Source organism: Taudactylus pleione, unplaced genomic scaffold (genome assembly GCF_031769625.1).
Source record: "Taudactylus pleione unplaced genomic scaffold, aTauple2 ptg000212l, whole genome shotgun sequence".
Classification (NCBI taxonomy): domain Eukaryota; kingdom Metazoa; phylum Chordata; class Amphibia; order Anura; family Myobatrachidae; genus Taudactylus; species Taudactylus pleione.
In genome coordinates, this window is record NW_028284614.1 from 7,642,663 (window position 1) to 7,658,568 (window position 15,906).

Below are 15,906 nucleotides of genomic sequence, written 5' to 3' on the forward strand. Positions count from 1 at the left end.
ATCAGTTCCGGACGCTACCCTTTGGTCTCTCCACGGCACCGAGGGTGTTCACGAAGATTATGGCGGTCATGGCCGCACATCTTCGGAACCAGAATGTACGGCTACTGCCGTACCTGGACGACCTCCTGTTGCTGGCGAGCTCCCCGGAGGTACTGCTTCAACATCTCCACCTGACGATCGCTTGCCTGCAAGCACACGGGTGGTTGATAAATTGGAAAAAGTCCTCTCTGATTCCATCACAGCGGATGGTTCATTTGGGAGCCCTGCTGGATTCGCGTCAGCAAAGGATCTTCCTGACTCCGGAGAAGGTCGCCTCACTACAGCTGCGGATACGCAGTTGCCTGAGCCGTTGCCGCCTGTCGGTCCATTCGGCTATGAGAGTTCTGGGGTCCATGGTGTCGACATTCGACATGGTGGAATTTGCCCAGTTCCATTCCCGGCCCCTGCAGGGGCTGATTCTATCAGAATGGAACGGGTTACCTCACCGGATCCGCTCTCAGGTGCTGGTGTTGTCTCCGGACGTTCAGCTATCTTTGGCTTGGTGGCTTCAGACAGCTCATCTGGTCGAGGGGCGCCCATTTTGGATCCCGGACTGGGTCCTGCTCACGACGGATGCCAGTCTCCGGGGTTGGGGGGCAGTGACAGGCTCTTTGTCGCTTCAGGGTCGTTGGTCAGCGGAAGAAGCACTTCTCCCCATCAACATCCTGGAACTGCGGGCAGTATACAAGGCCCTGCAGTCGTCCGGCCCCGCTCTTCACGGAAGGGCGGTACAGGTGCAGTCCGACAACGCCACCACGGTGGCGTATATCAATCACCAAGGCGGAACTCGCAGTCAGGCAGCGATGTCGGAGGTGTCTCGTATCCTGTCTTGGGCGGAGGGTCACATTCCAGCGATCTCGGCGGTCTTCATCCCCGGAGTCCTCAATTGGGAGGCGGACTTCCTCAGCCGTCACGACGTGCATCCCGGGGAATGGTCGCTTCACCCAGAGGTGTTTCAGCTACTCGTGGACAGGTGGGGACTGCCGGAGCTGGACTTGATGGCCTCCCGTCACAATCACAAGTTGCCCGTTTACGGGTCAAGGACAAGAGACGCAGGTGCAAGTCTGGTGGACGCGCTGTCGGTGACATGGACGTTTCACCTGGCGTATCTGTTTCCTCCGATATCCCTGCTTCCTCGGGTTCTGCGGAAATTCAAGCAGGACGGCGGCATGCTCGTGCTGGTAGCTCCGGCGTGGCCCAGACGTCCTTGGTACTCCGATCTGAGGAGCCTCTCCATCGACGCTCCGTACCTTCTTCCTCAACGTCGGGACCTGTTGTCTCAGGGGCCCTGCCTTTACCCGGATCTGGGTCGGCTGTCTTTGACGGCGTGGCTCTTGAGACAGCCGTCTTGAGGTCTCGGGGCTTCTCCAGTTCGGTTATTGGTACGATGCTCAGGGCACGCAAGCCTGCTTCAGCACGGATTTATCACAGAGTGTGGCACACTTACTTTCAGTGGTGTGAGTCCAGACTTTATGATCCTCAGGTGTTCCGAGTTTCTAGGATCTTGGAATTTCTTCAGTCAGGATTGGATCTCGGCTTACGCCTTGCATCTCTGAAGGTTCATGTGTCCGCCTTGTCCGTGTGGTTTCAACGGCGGATTGCAATACTACCAGACGTTCACACCTTTTTCCAAGGTGTTCTCAGGATCCAGCCTCCCTTTGTGCCTCCTGTGGCTCCTTGGGACTTGGCGGTGGTGCTACGGGTCCTGCAGGGTCCTCCGTTTGAGCCTCTTGAGGCGGTGGAGCTCAAGTGGCTGACATTTAAGACGGTTTTTCTCCTGGCAATTGCTTCGGCCAGGAGGGTGTCTGAAGTGGGGGCGCTTTCCTGTCGCCCTCCTTTCCTGATTTTTCACCAGGACAGAGCGGTGCTCCGCACTCGTCCTGAGTTTTTGCCCAAAGTGGTCTCGAAGTTCCATATTAATCAGGAACTTGTTGTGCCAGCTTTTCAGTCCCCTGATCTTTCAGCTGGTGAGACTTCCTTAGATGTGGTCCGGGCGCTTAGAATTTATGTAGACCGGACGGCTTCGGTTAGGAAGTCTGATTCCTTGTTTATCCTCTTTGGTTTTCACAAGAGGGGTTGGCCTGCCAACAAACAAACGTTAGCCCGTTGGCTTCGTTCCGTTATTTGTGAGGCTTATGCACAGGAGGGCTTACCTGTGCCAGCCTCTGTTAAGGCTCATTCCACTCGTTCTGTGGGTCCCTCTTGGGCTGCTAGACGTGGCGCTTCTGCTGTTCAGCTGTGTAGGGCGGCCACTTGGTCTTCAATTCAAACGTTTTTGAGGTTCTATGCGTTTGACACCTTTGCCTCTCAGGATGCATCCTTTGGGCGCCGGGTACTCCTTTCAGCACAGGAGCGTCCCCGCCCTTAGTTGTACTGCTTTGGGACATCCCCAAGGTCAACCCTGTGGACCCCCTATGGACCCTGAAGTAGAAAACAAGAGATATGGTAAGAACTTACCTTTGTTATCTCTGTTTCTACGAAGTCCATAGGGTCCACAGGGCGCCCGCCCTGACGCACCTGGCTTCAAATGGGCTGTGTGGCTGGTCACCGGTTTTCCGTCTCCTATTGCTGTGAGTATGGTTTCTTGTGTGTTCCAGTCTTCCTTCTCTCTGTTCCATATTCTCCTCCGGCCTAGGCTGCTTACCAACTGAGGTGCCTGTGGCTCGGGGGCGGGGTATAGAGGAGGACCCAAGTGCATCCTGGGAGCTAAAAACTTAACTGTGTGGTGCCCATGGATCCTGTTCCAGCTATAACCCCAAGGTCAACCCTGTGGACCCTATGGACTTCGTAGAAACAGAGATAACAAAGGTAAGTTCTTACCATATCTCTTGTTATTCTATGGCCATTACAGTGATGATTTTACTATTTGATGTGGGAGCTATGTTCTGTGGCACATTTGAATGTATATAATTTACTCAGCATTTTAATTTTAACACTGCCAGACAGGCTGGACGGGATGTAGTCAGCATACCGGCGTGCGGGATGCTGATGGTCTAAATACTGGCACATAAATCACTGAAGGTCGGGATCCTGGCACCAGTCTCCTGTCCGCCGGCATCCCGAAGGTAAGTATCAGGGTGTTAGGGGGAGGTTAGGGTGCGGGGTTAGAGTTAGGCACCAGGTTGGAGGGTTAGGGTTAGGCACCGGGGAGGGAGGGTTAGGATTAGGGGGAGGGGGAGGTTAGGTTTAGGCACTAGGGTGAGGGTTGGGGTTAGGCACCGGGGAGGAAGGGTTAGGATTAGGGTGCGAGGAGGTTAGGTTTAGGCACCGGAAGGGGGTGCTAGGTTTAGGATGTGGGGTGGGGGAGGTTAGGGTTAGGCACCGGGGAGGGTTAGGAAAACACTTACCGTTGTTCTTTATGGGTGTCGGGATTCTGGCTGTCGGGATGCCCCTGTCGGTATTCTGACCAGCGGTTTCCCGACAGCCGGGATTTCATACCCAACCCTGGCTGGACATAACCCACTTAATCCAAGGTGATAAATCATTTCTATAAATTGCAATAAACCAGGACACTAATAAATACTTACATTATAAGAGTGGGCACTATAAACCATGTGCCGTTAGCATTCTAAATGGACAATTAAAATAATTAAGACGTAACTCTTCTTTGAACAGTGATTGTGACTTTAAACAGCAAACAAAGATATACTGTAAAAATTTATTTTTTTTAGCTTGACACAGAATCTGAAAGTACTCCAGCTTCTGCAGATATCTATGAGAGAGAAAAGAATATCTGCATAGATTACAGAGCTCTGTCCGTTTATTTAAAGGTAAACTTTGTTTATTCCTCATTGCAGAATGTTTTACAAATGCATAAGCTATGACTACTAAAAGAATGATTCGTTGATGCTGAAAAATAATTATTAATCGAATAATTAGAGCACTTTCTATTGTAGTTTTTATATCTTAGTGGGTAGAACTTGGTCAAGTTTGCAAAATCCCAAATTAACATGAAACCAAGTTTTTAAGTAATTGCAGAGTAAGAAACAATTGTACAGTCAACACGGGTAGCGAAAGCAGGTAGCCTAATAGGGGTCAATCCTATTAGCCATGATGATCTCGCCGGTGCGAGTCATCGCGGCAATGGGCGCACTTTACGGCAGCCTGGATTCGCTGAATTTTGTTCGCAGCGAGCAAAATGCCACAAGTTCGGGCTCAGAGCGGGCCGCGAAGGGTGCGAGGTGCCGGTCCGTTGCCGGCGTTTTAACACCATTGCAACGGCAACTCGCACCCCTTGCGGCTAATTGGATTGAGCCCTTAGAGTCTTTAATAGTAATAATGATAATAATGTTATTTATTTGGCACTTTTCTCTAAATGGAACTCAGTGTGCTTTACATTTGTATTTAAAAAACAACAATACACAATACAAAGGCACACAATATATCTTAATAAACAGAATACACATTCTGCTCACTCGCTACTACAAGATAGCACCAGTATATAAATTGCCAGCCATGGCATTCTTATTTGAGGGGATCCCAGTTTAGGTTACAGGCTCAAATTAACAACCTGCAATATCCATGCATCGGTGCAATTTCGGTGATACAGGCACTTGATTTAAAGTATAAGTTAGTATTAAGGCAAAATCAATTGTAGTAGCTTGTGATTAGTAATAGCATATTATATTAGGCTATTTAATTTAGGCCATAGTGTTACACGCAGTATGATATGTCTACAGTCATAATGTCAACATGAAAATGCCAACATGGTCAGAATGTTGACATTGACCACGTAGACATCGCTGAAATGTCGACATGTTACATCGTCAACATATTGTTCCTGGTGGCCCAAAAGTCACTTACCTGCTCCTGACAACTGCAGCGGCTCCATTGTGGCTTCTGGGTCCTGTAGCTCATGTGACCGTCACTACCATGTCAGACCTCCGTGCTCCAGCGGTCCAGTGAGTATTCCCTCCCTAACCCTCACTCTAGTGCTTAATCATCGGTACTGCCATTACTGGGGATCAGCAGTGTACAGTGGACACAAGTATAGACTTGCAAAACATATGGGGAATTTAACCATACTTGTCTACTCTCCCCCTGAAAATCGTTTGGTGCTCCCGGACACCCGGAAGAGTTGGCAAGTCTCTCGGATTCCGTCCGCCGTCCACAGGGTCGAATTAGCCGCCTACTCCCAAAGAGGGCAACATAAAGGTCGGGAAGTATGCATATAACCCTACTATAAAGAAAGAAGAAAGATCCTCATAGATACAACCTCTAATAATTTAATCTCTGTTGCAAAGTTGAAAAATTTAGCCGCTGAAAATGGATAATTATTAGATACTAGAACTGTCAGATCTATCAAGACAGCAGAGTCACAAAGTAACAAATAATTGCAAACCCCTGGACCAAATTTAGAGAGGAGAGAAGCAAAATAAGAAGCAAAAACAGCCTTGACCAAACCACGTTGCACTCCATGCGGACAAAAATGAGCAGAAAGATTTTAAGTTGGGAAGTGGCGTGTCCTAGTGCAATTTAAAATTTCAGTGTAAAAACAAAGCTTCCCATTATTTGTGTGATGCATGCAAAAGCAGCTCGTATTTTCCCTGTATGTAAAAAAAATAAATAAATAGATGCATTTGCACCCCTTTGCATTGCAACATTTGTTTGTCCAGGTTCAAGTGATGCTTTTCTTCTAATGCTACTGCTGTGTCACCTACTCTGTATCTCCAAGCTTCAGGGTTAGAGCGCTAGAATTTATTTGCAAAGAATTGCAGACATTCATAAGACACTAAATCGTTTAGTCGTACACGATGCACAAAGGGATCTGTTGCCTGGCAACCAGTCATCAGCATCGTCAAGTAACAGGCCAACGTTACTTCCAAAGATCAGAGCTGGTAAAGGGCTGACTAAAGAGCAGATAAGTAATGTCAGGTAACAGGCCAATGGCACTTCCCAAGATCAGAGCAAGGGCTAGAAACAGATGAGCAGGACTACTGTGGAACCCCCTTAATTTGGCAGTGTAATACCCCATTCTTCTTCACCTAGCCATAGGGGACACAGGGACTATGCTGGGGTGGAGTCCGGGTACCAAACAGTTAAATTCTTCAGCAACGTATACCCTATACCCCAGCCCAGGTAGGCCAGTCTAATTTGGTGCCGCAGGATCATGCACCTCTAATGGGGCTGCTGCTAAAGCAGCCTAATTTTTATTCAGTTTAATTTTTGAATTTTTTTTTTTATCTACTACTTTGAGCAGGCAACGCAGGGCGTGCTATAGGACGCCTGCGCTGCCGCTCCACCAACCCCCGGTGCTGGCGAGCCGGTCAGCGACCTCGGCCAGGTTCTCTGCACGTGGAGGACCCCAGCCGCAGCTGGAAGCCGGGGGCAGCGATAAGGTCAGGATCGGCTTCCTGCTACAGGGAGCCGCATCAGCACGCCTGTCACCGCCAGTGTGGAGACCACTGGCAGTGCTGACAAGCGGGGCGTCCGGGTCTCCCACACCCCTGCTAGACCACTGGGGCACTTAAAGGCAGTGGGGACTGCAGAGCTCAGGGGCCATCAACACATCGTAAGTGAGCGCCGGTGGGAGCTACAGATGGCCATTGCCCTGGGAGGATCTATGTCAGCAGGGGGAGGTAGGCTTTCCCCGTTAGCCCGGCCCTTGGTGTGTTCCCTCACGGAGGCTTCCCGCCACAAAACTTACTACTCCTCCTCTCTCCTCCTTCAGGCAGATGCGGAGCAGCCATTTTACACAGGTGCTGGCTACAGTTAGTCTCCAGAGAGGTTTGGATCCTGTCTCCCTGTATACCTCCCCTCAGGTCAGGTTATACAGTCTAGCTCCTTCCAGCCGACTGGGGTTGGTTTGTTGAGCATTATTTGCCTGTTATATTGCATTGAATGTGACTGTGTGCTTATTCTCATATTTCACACTATTGTTTCTGTCTATTTTTCATTGCTATAGTTGTGAAAGGAGTTAACTCCCCCTCTGTGCCCCATTCATTGTTAAATTTGAGTGACCCCTACATTCAGTGCACTGGTCCCTATTGTGCACCCCTGTTATATAACTTGGTGTGTGGGAGTTTTCTTGGAACATGGTAACATGTCTTCCAAGAACAAAGCGTCCAAGGAGGTGGTGGCTCCTTTGCTGCGTACATGTAGACACTGTTCTGCTGGTCTTTCCCCACAGGATGTGGTGCAGGATGGTCTCTGTATCCTGTGTTACACAGGCATGCAGCAATTTCCAACCAGGACACGACATGGGCGGCCAACTTGTCACAGGTAATGTCGCAGTTGGTGGATCGCTTTACAGCTCCTGCGCCTGTCCTTCCTACTTTGGGGGTCCAGGCCGCCCCTCATTCGGAACTCTCCTCGGCCTTGTCTGTTCAGGAGGAGCCTCTGCCTCAAGTAGATATTGTTGCATTAGTTAGGGCAGTCAGATCAGTCCTTTCTATTGAGGACGAGGAATCGGCTCCTAGATCCAAGGTGCCGGTTTTCAAGCATCAGAAAAAGGGTGGAGTTTCCTAAATCTGAAAAGCTTGAGTAAATACTAGCAAAGGCTTGGACCCTCTCCTAACAGGCGGTTTCAGGTCTCCAAGCGCATTGCGTCCTTTTACCTGCTCCCTGCCGAGGAGCGTAGCAAATGGGGGTCTCCTCCTCTTGTTGATACACACATTGCCCGGCTTATCAAGAGTTCTTCCCTTCCTATTTAGAATACAGTTTCCCTCAAGGATCTGACAGACAGGGAGTTGGAAAATTTCCTCAAGGGAATTTATACTCATGCAGGTGCTATCGCACATCCGGCCATGGCGTCTGCGTGGGTGGCCAAGGCGATTGGCACTTGGGTTGATGCCCTGAAGGAGGGCCTTACGTCTGGGGCCCATGGCAACCAGCTATTACCTCTGGTGGCGCATATCAAGCAGGCTGCTTTCTAACTGGATGAAGCAGCTCTTGACACTGGCATCTTAACTTCCAAGGTGTCAGCTTCTTCTGTGTCAGCCAGAAGAGCTTCTGGTGTGCTGACTCAGACTTTAAGAAGGCCCTTGCAGCCTTTCCTTATTCTGGTGACGTTTTACTTGGGCGAGAATTGAATAAAATAGTGGCCATGCTGGCGGCTTCCAAGACAGCGTTTCTACCTTCGGCAACAGCTCCTAGAGCTGGAGTGTTTTCCTTTTGCCCACAAGGGAAGGCCAAAAGGCAGTCCTTTTCAAGATCCCAGAATTCTTCCGTTAAGACCTCCAAACCCAGAAGCAAGCAGTCCTGGCCTACCCGGCGCCCGGCTGCCAAGCCAGCCGACTAGTCTACCGATTGACAGGGCGGGCCTCTCCCTGGGGGACCCAGTGAGGCCGGCTTCTGCTTTTCTCCGATGTCTGGATGACAACCATGTCGGATGCCTGGGTTCACGGCGTAGTCTCAGGGCTACGCTCTGACTTTCAAGAGGCATCCATTGGCACATTTTTTTAACACATGCCTTCCAGGAAAAGCAAAAGCGCTGCGGGAGTCAATTCGCTCTCTACTAGCCTCCAGGGTAATAGTTCATGTCCCTCAGGATCAAAGGGGCTCTGGCTTTTCTTGATTCAGAAGCCGAACGTCTCCTTCTGCCCAATTGTCAACCTCAAATCCCTCAACAACTATTTGCGGGTCCGCAAGTTACGTATGGAGTCTTTGCGCTCCATCATTTTGGCCTTGGAACCGGGGGATTTCATGGCCTCCTTGGATATCCAGGATGCAATCTGGCTGGACCAAAATGCAATATATAGCACCTATCCTTGTGTATCAATGCCTATTTCCCTATAGATTGTAAGCTTGCGAGCAGGGCCTTCCTCCCTATATATCTGTCTGTTATTACCCAGTTTTGTTCTATTAATGTTTACAATTGTAAAGCTCAACGGAATATGCTGCGCTATATAAGAAACTGTTAATAAATAATAATAAATAAATAATGCTTATTTATATGTGCCTATCTGACTAAGGCACCAGCGTTTCCTCCGGTTTGCAGTCAAGAAAGAGCACTACCAGTTTTGGGCCTTGCCCTTTGGTCTTTCCACGGCTTCTCGTGTGTTCACGAAGGTCATGGTGGTCATGGCAGGTCACCTGCGGCACAAGGGTATCAGAATTCTCCCTTACCTGGACGATCTTCTTATCTTAGCCAGATCTCTAGATATGATCAGGGAGCACCTTCGCCTCACAACAGATTTTCTCCAGTCGCACGGGTAGGTCATCAATTGGAAGAAGTCCTCCCTGACTCCAGCCCAGGAGATGATCCACCTGGGGGCCCTGTTGGAGTCACGGGTTCAAAGAGTGTTTCTCCAACTGGACAAGATTCGGGATCTGCAGGACAGGATTCGAGGGTTCCTACTTCATCGCCGGGTGTCAATTCACACTTGCATGCGGATCCTGGGACCTCTGGTCTCCACCTTCAACATGGTGGATTACGCCCAGTTTCACTCCCGGCCTCTCCAGGCGGAGATTCTGACTCGGAACGAATCTCATCTCCGGATCAAGCTGCAGACAATCGTTCTGTCTCGCGAGGTTCGTCTCTCCCTTGCGTGGTGGCTCCAGAGCTCCCACTTGGACAAGGGTCGCCCCTTCTGGGTTTTGAACTGGGTCCTTCTCACCAGGGATGCCAGTGTTCGCAGGTGGGGAGCTGTGACCTACCAGCAGTCCTTCCAGGGTCGATGGACGGCTCCTGATCAATGTCCTGGAACTTCAAGCTGTCTTCAGAGCTCTCTGTCAGGCTCAGCAATTCCTTCAGCATCACCCAGTCCACAATGTACCAAAGTACGGTTCTCGCATCAGAGACTCGGGGGCTCTTCTGGTGGACGCCTAGGCGGTTCGGTGGACTTTCAATCTCACTTCTGTCGAGGGTTCTCTGCAAGTTCAAGTAGGAAAGCAGCACCGTGATACTGGTAGCTCCCGAATGGCCGTGGAGCGCTTGGTACGCCGATCTTCTCGGCCTCTCCATCGAAGTCCCACTGCGTCTTCCTCTACGGCCGGATCTTATGGCTCAGGGCCCATGCTTTCACCCGGATCTGACTCGCCACGCTTTGACGGGGTGGCTCTTGAGACATCCGTCTTGAGAGCTAAAGGTTTTTGGCGGTCAGTCATTCGCACCATATTTGAATGCGCGGAAACCTTCTTCCACCAAAGTTTATTATCGGATTTGGCGCGCTTACTTACTGGTGTTCATTCAGGTTTTAACCTCAGATCCTTCTGGCTTTCCTGAGTTATCTCATTTCTGCAGTCCGACCTGGATTTGGTTCTTCGTCTTTCTTCCTTAAAAGTACAGGTCTCAGCCCTTTCGGTTCTCTTTCATAGATAGATTGCCTTGATGCCGGATGTTCGTACCTTTTTTCAGGGTGTTCTCCACGTGCAGCCTCCATTTGTTCCTCCGGTGGCTCTTCAGTCACCTCACTTCGAGCCTTTGGATTCGGTGGGCCTTTGTTGGCTCACGTGGAAGACTATTTTCCTATTGCCTATTGCTTCGGCTTGGAGAGTGTCAGACTTGAGCGCACTGTCGCGTCGCTCTCCTTTTCTGGTCTAAGCAGACCATAGCCAGGTGGCTCCGCTTAACTATCTGCCACGCGTACGTGGCGGCGAACCTTCTGGCCCCGGCCGTGGTGACTGCTCTTACCATGAGGTCGGTTGATACCTCTTGGGCAGCTCGTTGTGGTGCCTCTGTGGAGCAGCTTTGCCAGGCGGCCACGTGGTCTTCTTTTCACACCTTTATCCGCATTTATACATTTGATACCTTCGCTTCCACAGATGCGGCCTTTGGGCGACTGGTTCTCAGTGCAGCTCAAGAGTGTCCCCTCCTTTAGGGTGATTGCTTTGGGACGTCCCCAGCATAGTCCCTGTGTCCCCTGTGGATAGGTGAAGAAGAAAAGGAGACTTATGTCTTACCTGTTAAGTCCATTTCTTCTAACTCCATAGGGGACACAGGACGCCCACTCTGACGTACCTGACTGGCATGATTTCTCCTCGTTTTCTGGTTTCCCTGTATCTTCGGATTTGTGTCTATATGAGGATCTTCCTTCCCCTTCTTCCCGCTCCTGCCTTAGGCTTGCTAACTTGACTGGGCTGGGGGTGGATGAGCCTGGGCTGCACGTTTCTGAAGACATAAGTCTCCTTTTTACACCGACCTTAAAATCCTGATTTGATGCACGTGAACACGCATCAACCTGGGATTTTAGTCGGTGCAAAGTGACCCAGGGATCCAACTCGGGTAGTTTGCAGAGTTGACCACGGGTCGTTCCCATGTCACCCTGCAATGTAAACGGCGCTTGGAGGTGAGCATTCATGAGGTCTCTGATATAAACAGCAGCCAAATCAGATGGCCTTGACATGACATCATTGATGGAGGGTTATCAATAGATTCTGAAGTTCCAAAGCTGTAGGCTGAGTATGAAGCCCACGACATTGTCCTAAATCTATATTGGCCGATTCAGTTAGTGGCGAGGTTAATAATCTGCTGCTTATACAGTGTGGGAATGCTCGTAAGAGTGTCACATTGCAGGCACGATGTCACCATTTTTCTCCATCCCCTCATAGTTCTGCACAGTAAAATTAGCAAAGTTGCTCTTCTGTAAATATCCTTGATGTATATTATGTAGCCGCTGCAATGTGTGGATAATTGAATTCCATTCTAATGTTTCCATAGACAGTATAATATGCATGGAAAGAATAAATATGCAATAGAGCGCTCCTCCTCTGAGGTAAATCAACCAGACCACTATAACACAGTCCCGAAAGAAAATTTTAGTTCAAGTGTTCTTTTGAATCCTGCCCATGGTTTCTTCAATAGGGTTAGTCAGATGATTAAATAATTTCCTCCAATGGAAAACCTGGAGAAGACGATCCTGTTTCAACACATTAGTACACAACCCCTTCGGTGTCAGGCAGCACCTCCAATATAAATCAAAAAGGGATCTCCCATAGTGAAGTATAGTCAATTTATTTAACATAAAAGAAAAAGGTGCATATAAACAAATATGAGTAAAATGGCAGCGTACCATAATAAACCTTTTCAGAAAGGCACAGTGTAAAAGCAATAGGGGTTTTATTGTGCTCCCCAAAAGCAGTTCACCTTCCCTTCATGGATTCCTAGGTAATGGCAAGCTCCCACAGGTGACCAACGCGTTTCATCTTAAAAGCCTTTGTCAAGGTATCAAAGTATAATATGCATGTTAGTATACTTGGCATGATGCATTTTTTATATCCTTTAATACGCTGATTTGGTGGTAAGAGGATTTTATTGTTTTGCAAACCTATAAGATCAATGGTTCTTGTTAACTTGGGACTTTTTTAAGTTATAGGTTGTCACTGGATCTCCATTTTACTGTACATTTGTAGTGTATTTTGTTATTTTATTTTATTTATTTTTATTGCATAGTTTAATTACTGCATTTTAAAACTGCATCACCTCCTGCATACTTACTGGTTAGAATTCTTTTATTAACATTACAGGGCTTAGTGACGGACAGTGAAATCTGTGTTGAACTTACGAAAATGCGTCAAGAATGTATCGACCATGAAAATAATTTGCTAAGAACAGCCGCTCCGAACCTGAAAGCAGTAGCAAAGCTACAAAATGTCAGTGACAAGTTTCAAGAGACCACAAATGGTAAACGGAATATTGGCCTACAGAGCAGTAATAACACGGCATTAAGTGACACAGCACCATAGGGTATATTGTGGGGCTCGTGTGGACGGAGACACTTAGATAAAATAACTCCTATAACTGCTGTTACCTCAGTGTTTGACATTAATATATATCAATGGCTTATATGTGACTGAGCTGAATAATGTGCATGAAATAGTTAAATTTAAATAGTTTAATGCTTAACTATTACTATTATATCCAACATATGAGGTCTGTCTAAAAAGTTTGGTGAATGGTCTGATATATCCGTATCTAGACACCCTGCTAGCCTAGACACCCTGCTAGCCTAGACACCCTGCTAGCCTAGGCACCCTGCTAGCCTAGGCACCCTGCTAGCCTAGACACCCTGCTAGCCTAGACACCCTGCTAGCCTAGGCACCCTGCTAGCCTAGACACCCTGCTAGCCTAGACACCCTGCTAGCCTAGACACCCTGCTAGCCTAGGCACCCTGCTAGCCTAGGCACCCTGCTAGCCTAGACACCCTGCTAGCCTAGACACCCTGCTAGCCTAGACACCCTGCTAGCCTAGACACCCTGCTAGCCTAGACACCCTGCTAGCCTAGGCACCCTGCTAGCCTAGGCACCCTGCTAGCCTAGACACCCTGCTAGCCTAGACACCCTGCTAGCCTAGACACCCTGCTAGCCTAGACACCCTGCTAGCCTAGGCACCCTGCTAGCCTAGGCACCCTGCTAGCCTAGGCACCCTGCTAGCCTAGACACCCTGCTAGCCTAGACACCCTGCTAGCCTAGGCACCCTGCTAGCCTAGACACCCTGCTAGCCTAGACACCCTGCTAGCCTAGGCACCCTGCTAGCCAGATGAGGCTAGCAGAAAAAAGCTCAGAGGGCCAGACCACATGATTCCAGGGGCCTTATACGGCCCCCGGGCCTGAGGTTCCCCACCCCTGATGTAGAGACTATCCCTGCTCAGAACGATTAGCCTCCCAGTTATCTAACCAAAGTATGACCACTGCTGAGATTGCTGGAAGGTTTATCTCCGACCAGAGCATGATTCTTTTAATATCTTTCATAGTCAGAGAGCTTTTGGTTCTCCCCCTCATGATTGATATATGCTCCTGCTTGTATCATACTGTAGTTAGCCAGAGATAACATTTTGTCATGTAGTATATCAGAGTCTCAACAAGGTGTCAGCATTGCTCAAAATCAGATGTCCATTGTCAAAACAAGCTGATAGATAGGAGGGAAAAAGGTATAATGGACAACTGTCAGACTCCTGGGGGGCAATCCAATTGTGGCACGCGCCCCCTGCTAGGCGTCTATGTGAATAGGCTCCCGACGGAGCAATTCAATTGTTTTTCCGTTCGGGCGCGCATTAGCATTTACCACGCCCACAAGCACTGGGATTAGCCATGCACAGCGGCTAAACCAATCTAAGGAAGAGGTTAGCGCGCCCAAACCACCGTCGGGGCGCCTAAAAAACAGGACTTTAGACACATTTCTTCTCACACCTCAGCAGGCTGCAAGAAAGAATGTGTCCACGCGCAGCTTTATGGCGTCCAAACGGAGCAACAATTGAATTGTTCTGTTGGGTGCCTGTTCGCATAGACGCCCAGCAGGGGGCAGGCACCACAATTGAATCGCCCCCCTGGAGTCATTTAATGAATGCAATGGCCAAGGGGGGAGTAGAAGCACACCAGGTAGGATCAGAGCTATATAACTCATTCTTACACACAGAGGACCTCATTCAGAGTCGGTCGTTGCAGCCGCACGGTCGTACGCCACCAATGTTCGCTGAACTGTGCATGCGTAAAGTTCGCAATGTGCGTGCGCAAACTTGTTGCTACGATCAGAAATTTCTCTCTCCTTGAACACAACCTGGTCGGTAGTTTGAGTGACAGATTGAGGCGTTTGTGGGTGGTAACAGGGGAAGGTGCTTGAAAACGGAGGAGTGGAGATCCGAACGCAGGCGTGCCTAATTATGCGAACGGCGTTTTATGTGAGTGCATAATTAACAAAGTAGCGTCATGGCACATGTGACATGGGTGGTTTGTACACTGACCTGATTGTAGTGCTTAAGAGAGGGTATGGTCAACCTTAAGCTCTACGACCAGTTCCAATGGTTCCCGATGGTCTCAATTAATCCTTATATGGCCGGAGATGACGTGTAATGCGTACGAGAAGGGGGCGTATTTTTTGTCTTCCGGCCGCTTCCTCCCCTTGGTCGGCCAGCTAACGATCCAATCTTAGGGACGCAACATGCGAGTGCATCATTTGCATATCCGGACCCTTTTCCCGTACGACCGTGCGGCCGCAACGACCGACTCTGAATGAGGTCCCGAGACTCGTAGAGACTACAGCAGAAGATCTTATGAACTTCCAACACTTCATTAAGCAACCTCCGCTATGGCAGGTTTTCTTTCACCGTGAGAGAGTTACAAAGAATTCTGCAGGGGCGTGATAGAGTGGATCCCATTCTAATTTCTGTGGGCTACAAGTTTATATAAACACCTAGGTAGCTTATCTCCATAAGTCTCACATGGAGGCCATAGTCAAGTTTGCCACCTACTGACTGGTAATATATAGAGCATCTCCTCTTCACCCAGCGCGGGGACAGTGCCCCACACTTCACCAGCCTCTGCAGACCAGCTGGTACATCTTTGGTGTCCGTTCAGGCCCCAAATGGAGGCCACTGCTTCTAGACATCGATAGGCCTGTCCAAGAAAGCTCTCCAAAGGAACCAAACTGCTTGAGTACACCACATAGAGGTGCCTCCAAGTCAAGAGGATTATGACCCACCATTGTCTAGCTGTATTGGGGATGTGAAGTCCATCAAATGTAACTAATCGTAGAGCTTTACAAGCTAGCATCTGATTTTCTTTTATCAGCCGTTAAGCCATGTCCCAAATTTTATTGATATTTTTTTAATACAAAGCTTTCTCCTTACTAATACTGTGTTAAATACAATATATATAAAACCCTATAATGGGCTAGGTAAGAGGACTGAATAAATGAACAATCCCTCTCAAAACCCTAATAATACGGGACCGCAGGTTCTGCTGAGCCCTGGTAATGGCAGAATTCACTGCTAGCCCTACCGCAGGAGAGAGAAGTATGTTACTGGTGACAGCCGGAGTATGACATGTGCACAAGGCACCATTCAGGTGGTAGCTGCGAAGGTTCTGCGTTCTTTACCTGCAGCAGTAGTGACAGGGTTTCTCTCTGGAGCCTGTCAGACAGACTGAACACTGTAAGAGGTGCCTACCAGCATTTCGTCCCCATTCTCTGCGAGTTAAGCTACCTGACAGTCG

General features: G+C 49.0%; 1 protein-coding gene across 1 annotated transcript in view; it reads left to right on the top strand.

Moving 5' to 3' along the window:
* Nucleotides 1-15,906, top strand: part of SMC1B (structural maintenance of chromosomes 1B) — a 159,803-nt gene that overhangs the window by 110,914 nt on the left and 32,983 nt on the right. Inside the window, exons 19-20 of the mRNA XM_088478294.1 lie at nt 3,711-3,809; nt 12,445-12,601. Of these exons, the coding sequence (XP_088334420.1) occupies nt 3,711-3,809; nt 12,445-12,601 (256 nt within the window). The remainder of the gene's footprint in view (nt 1-3,710; nt 3,810-12,444; nt 12,602-15,906) is intronic.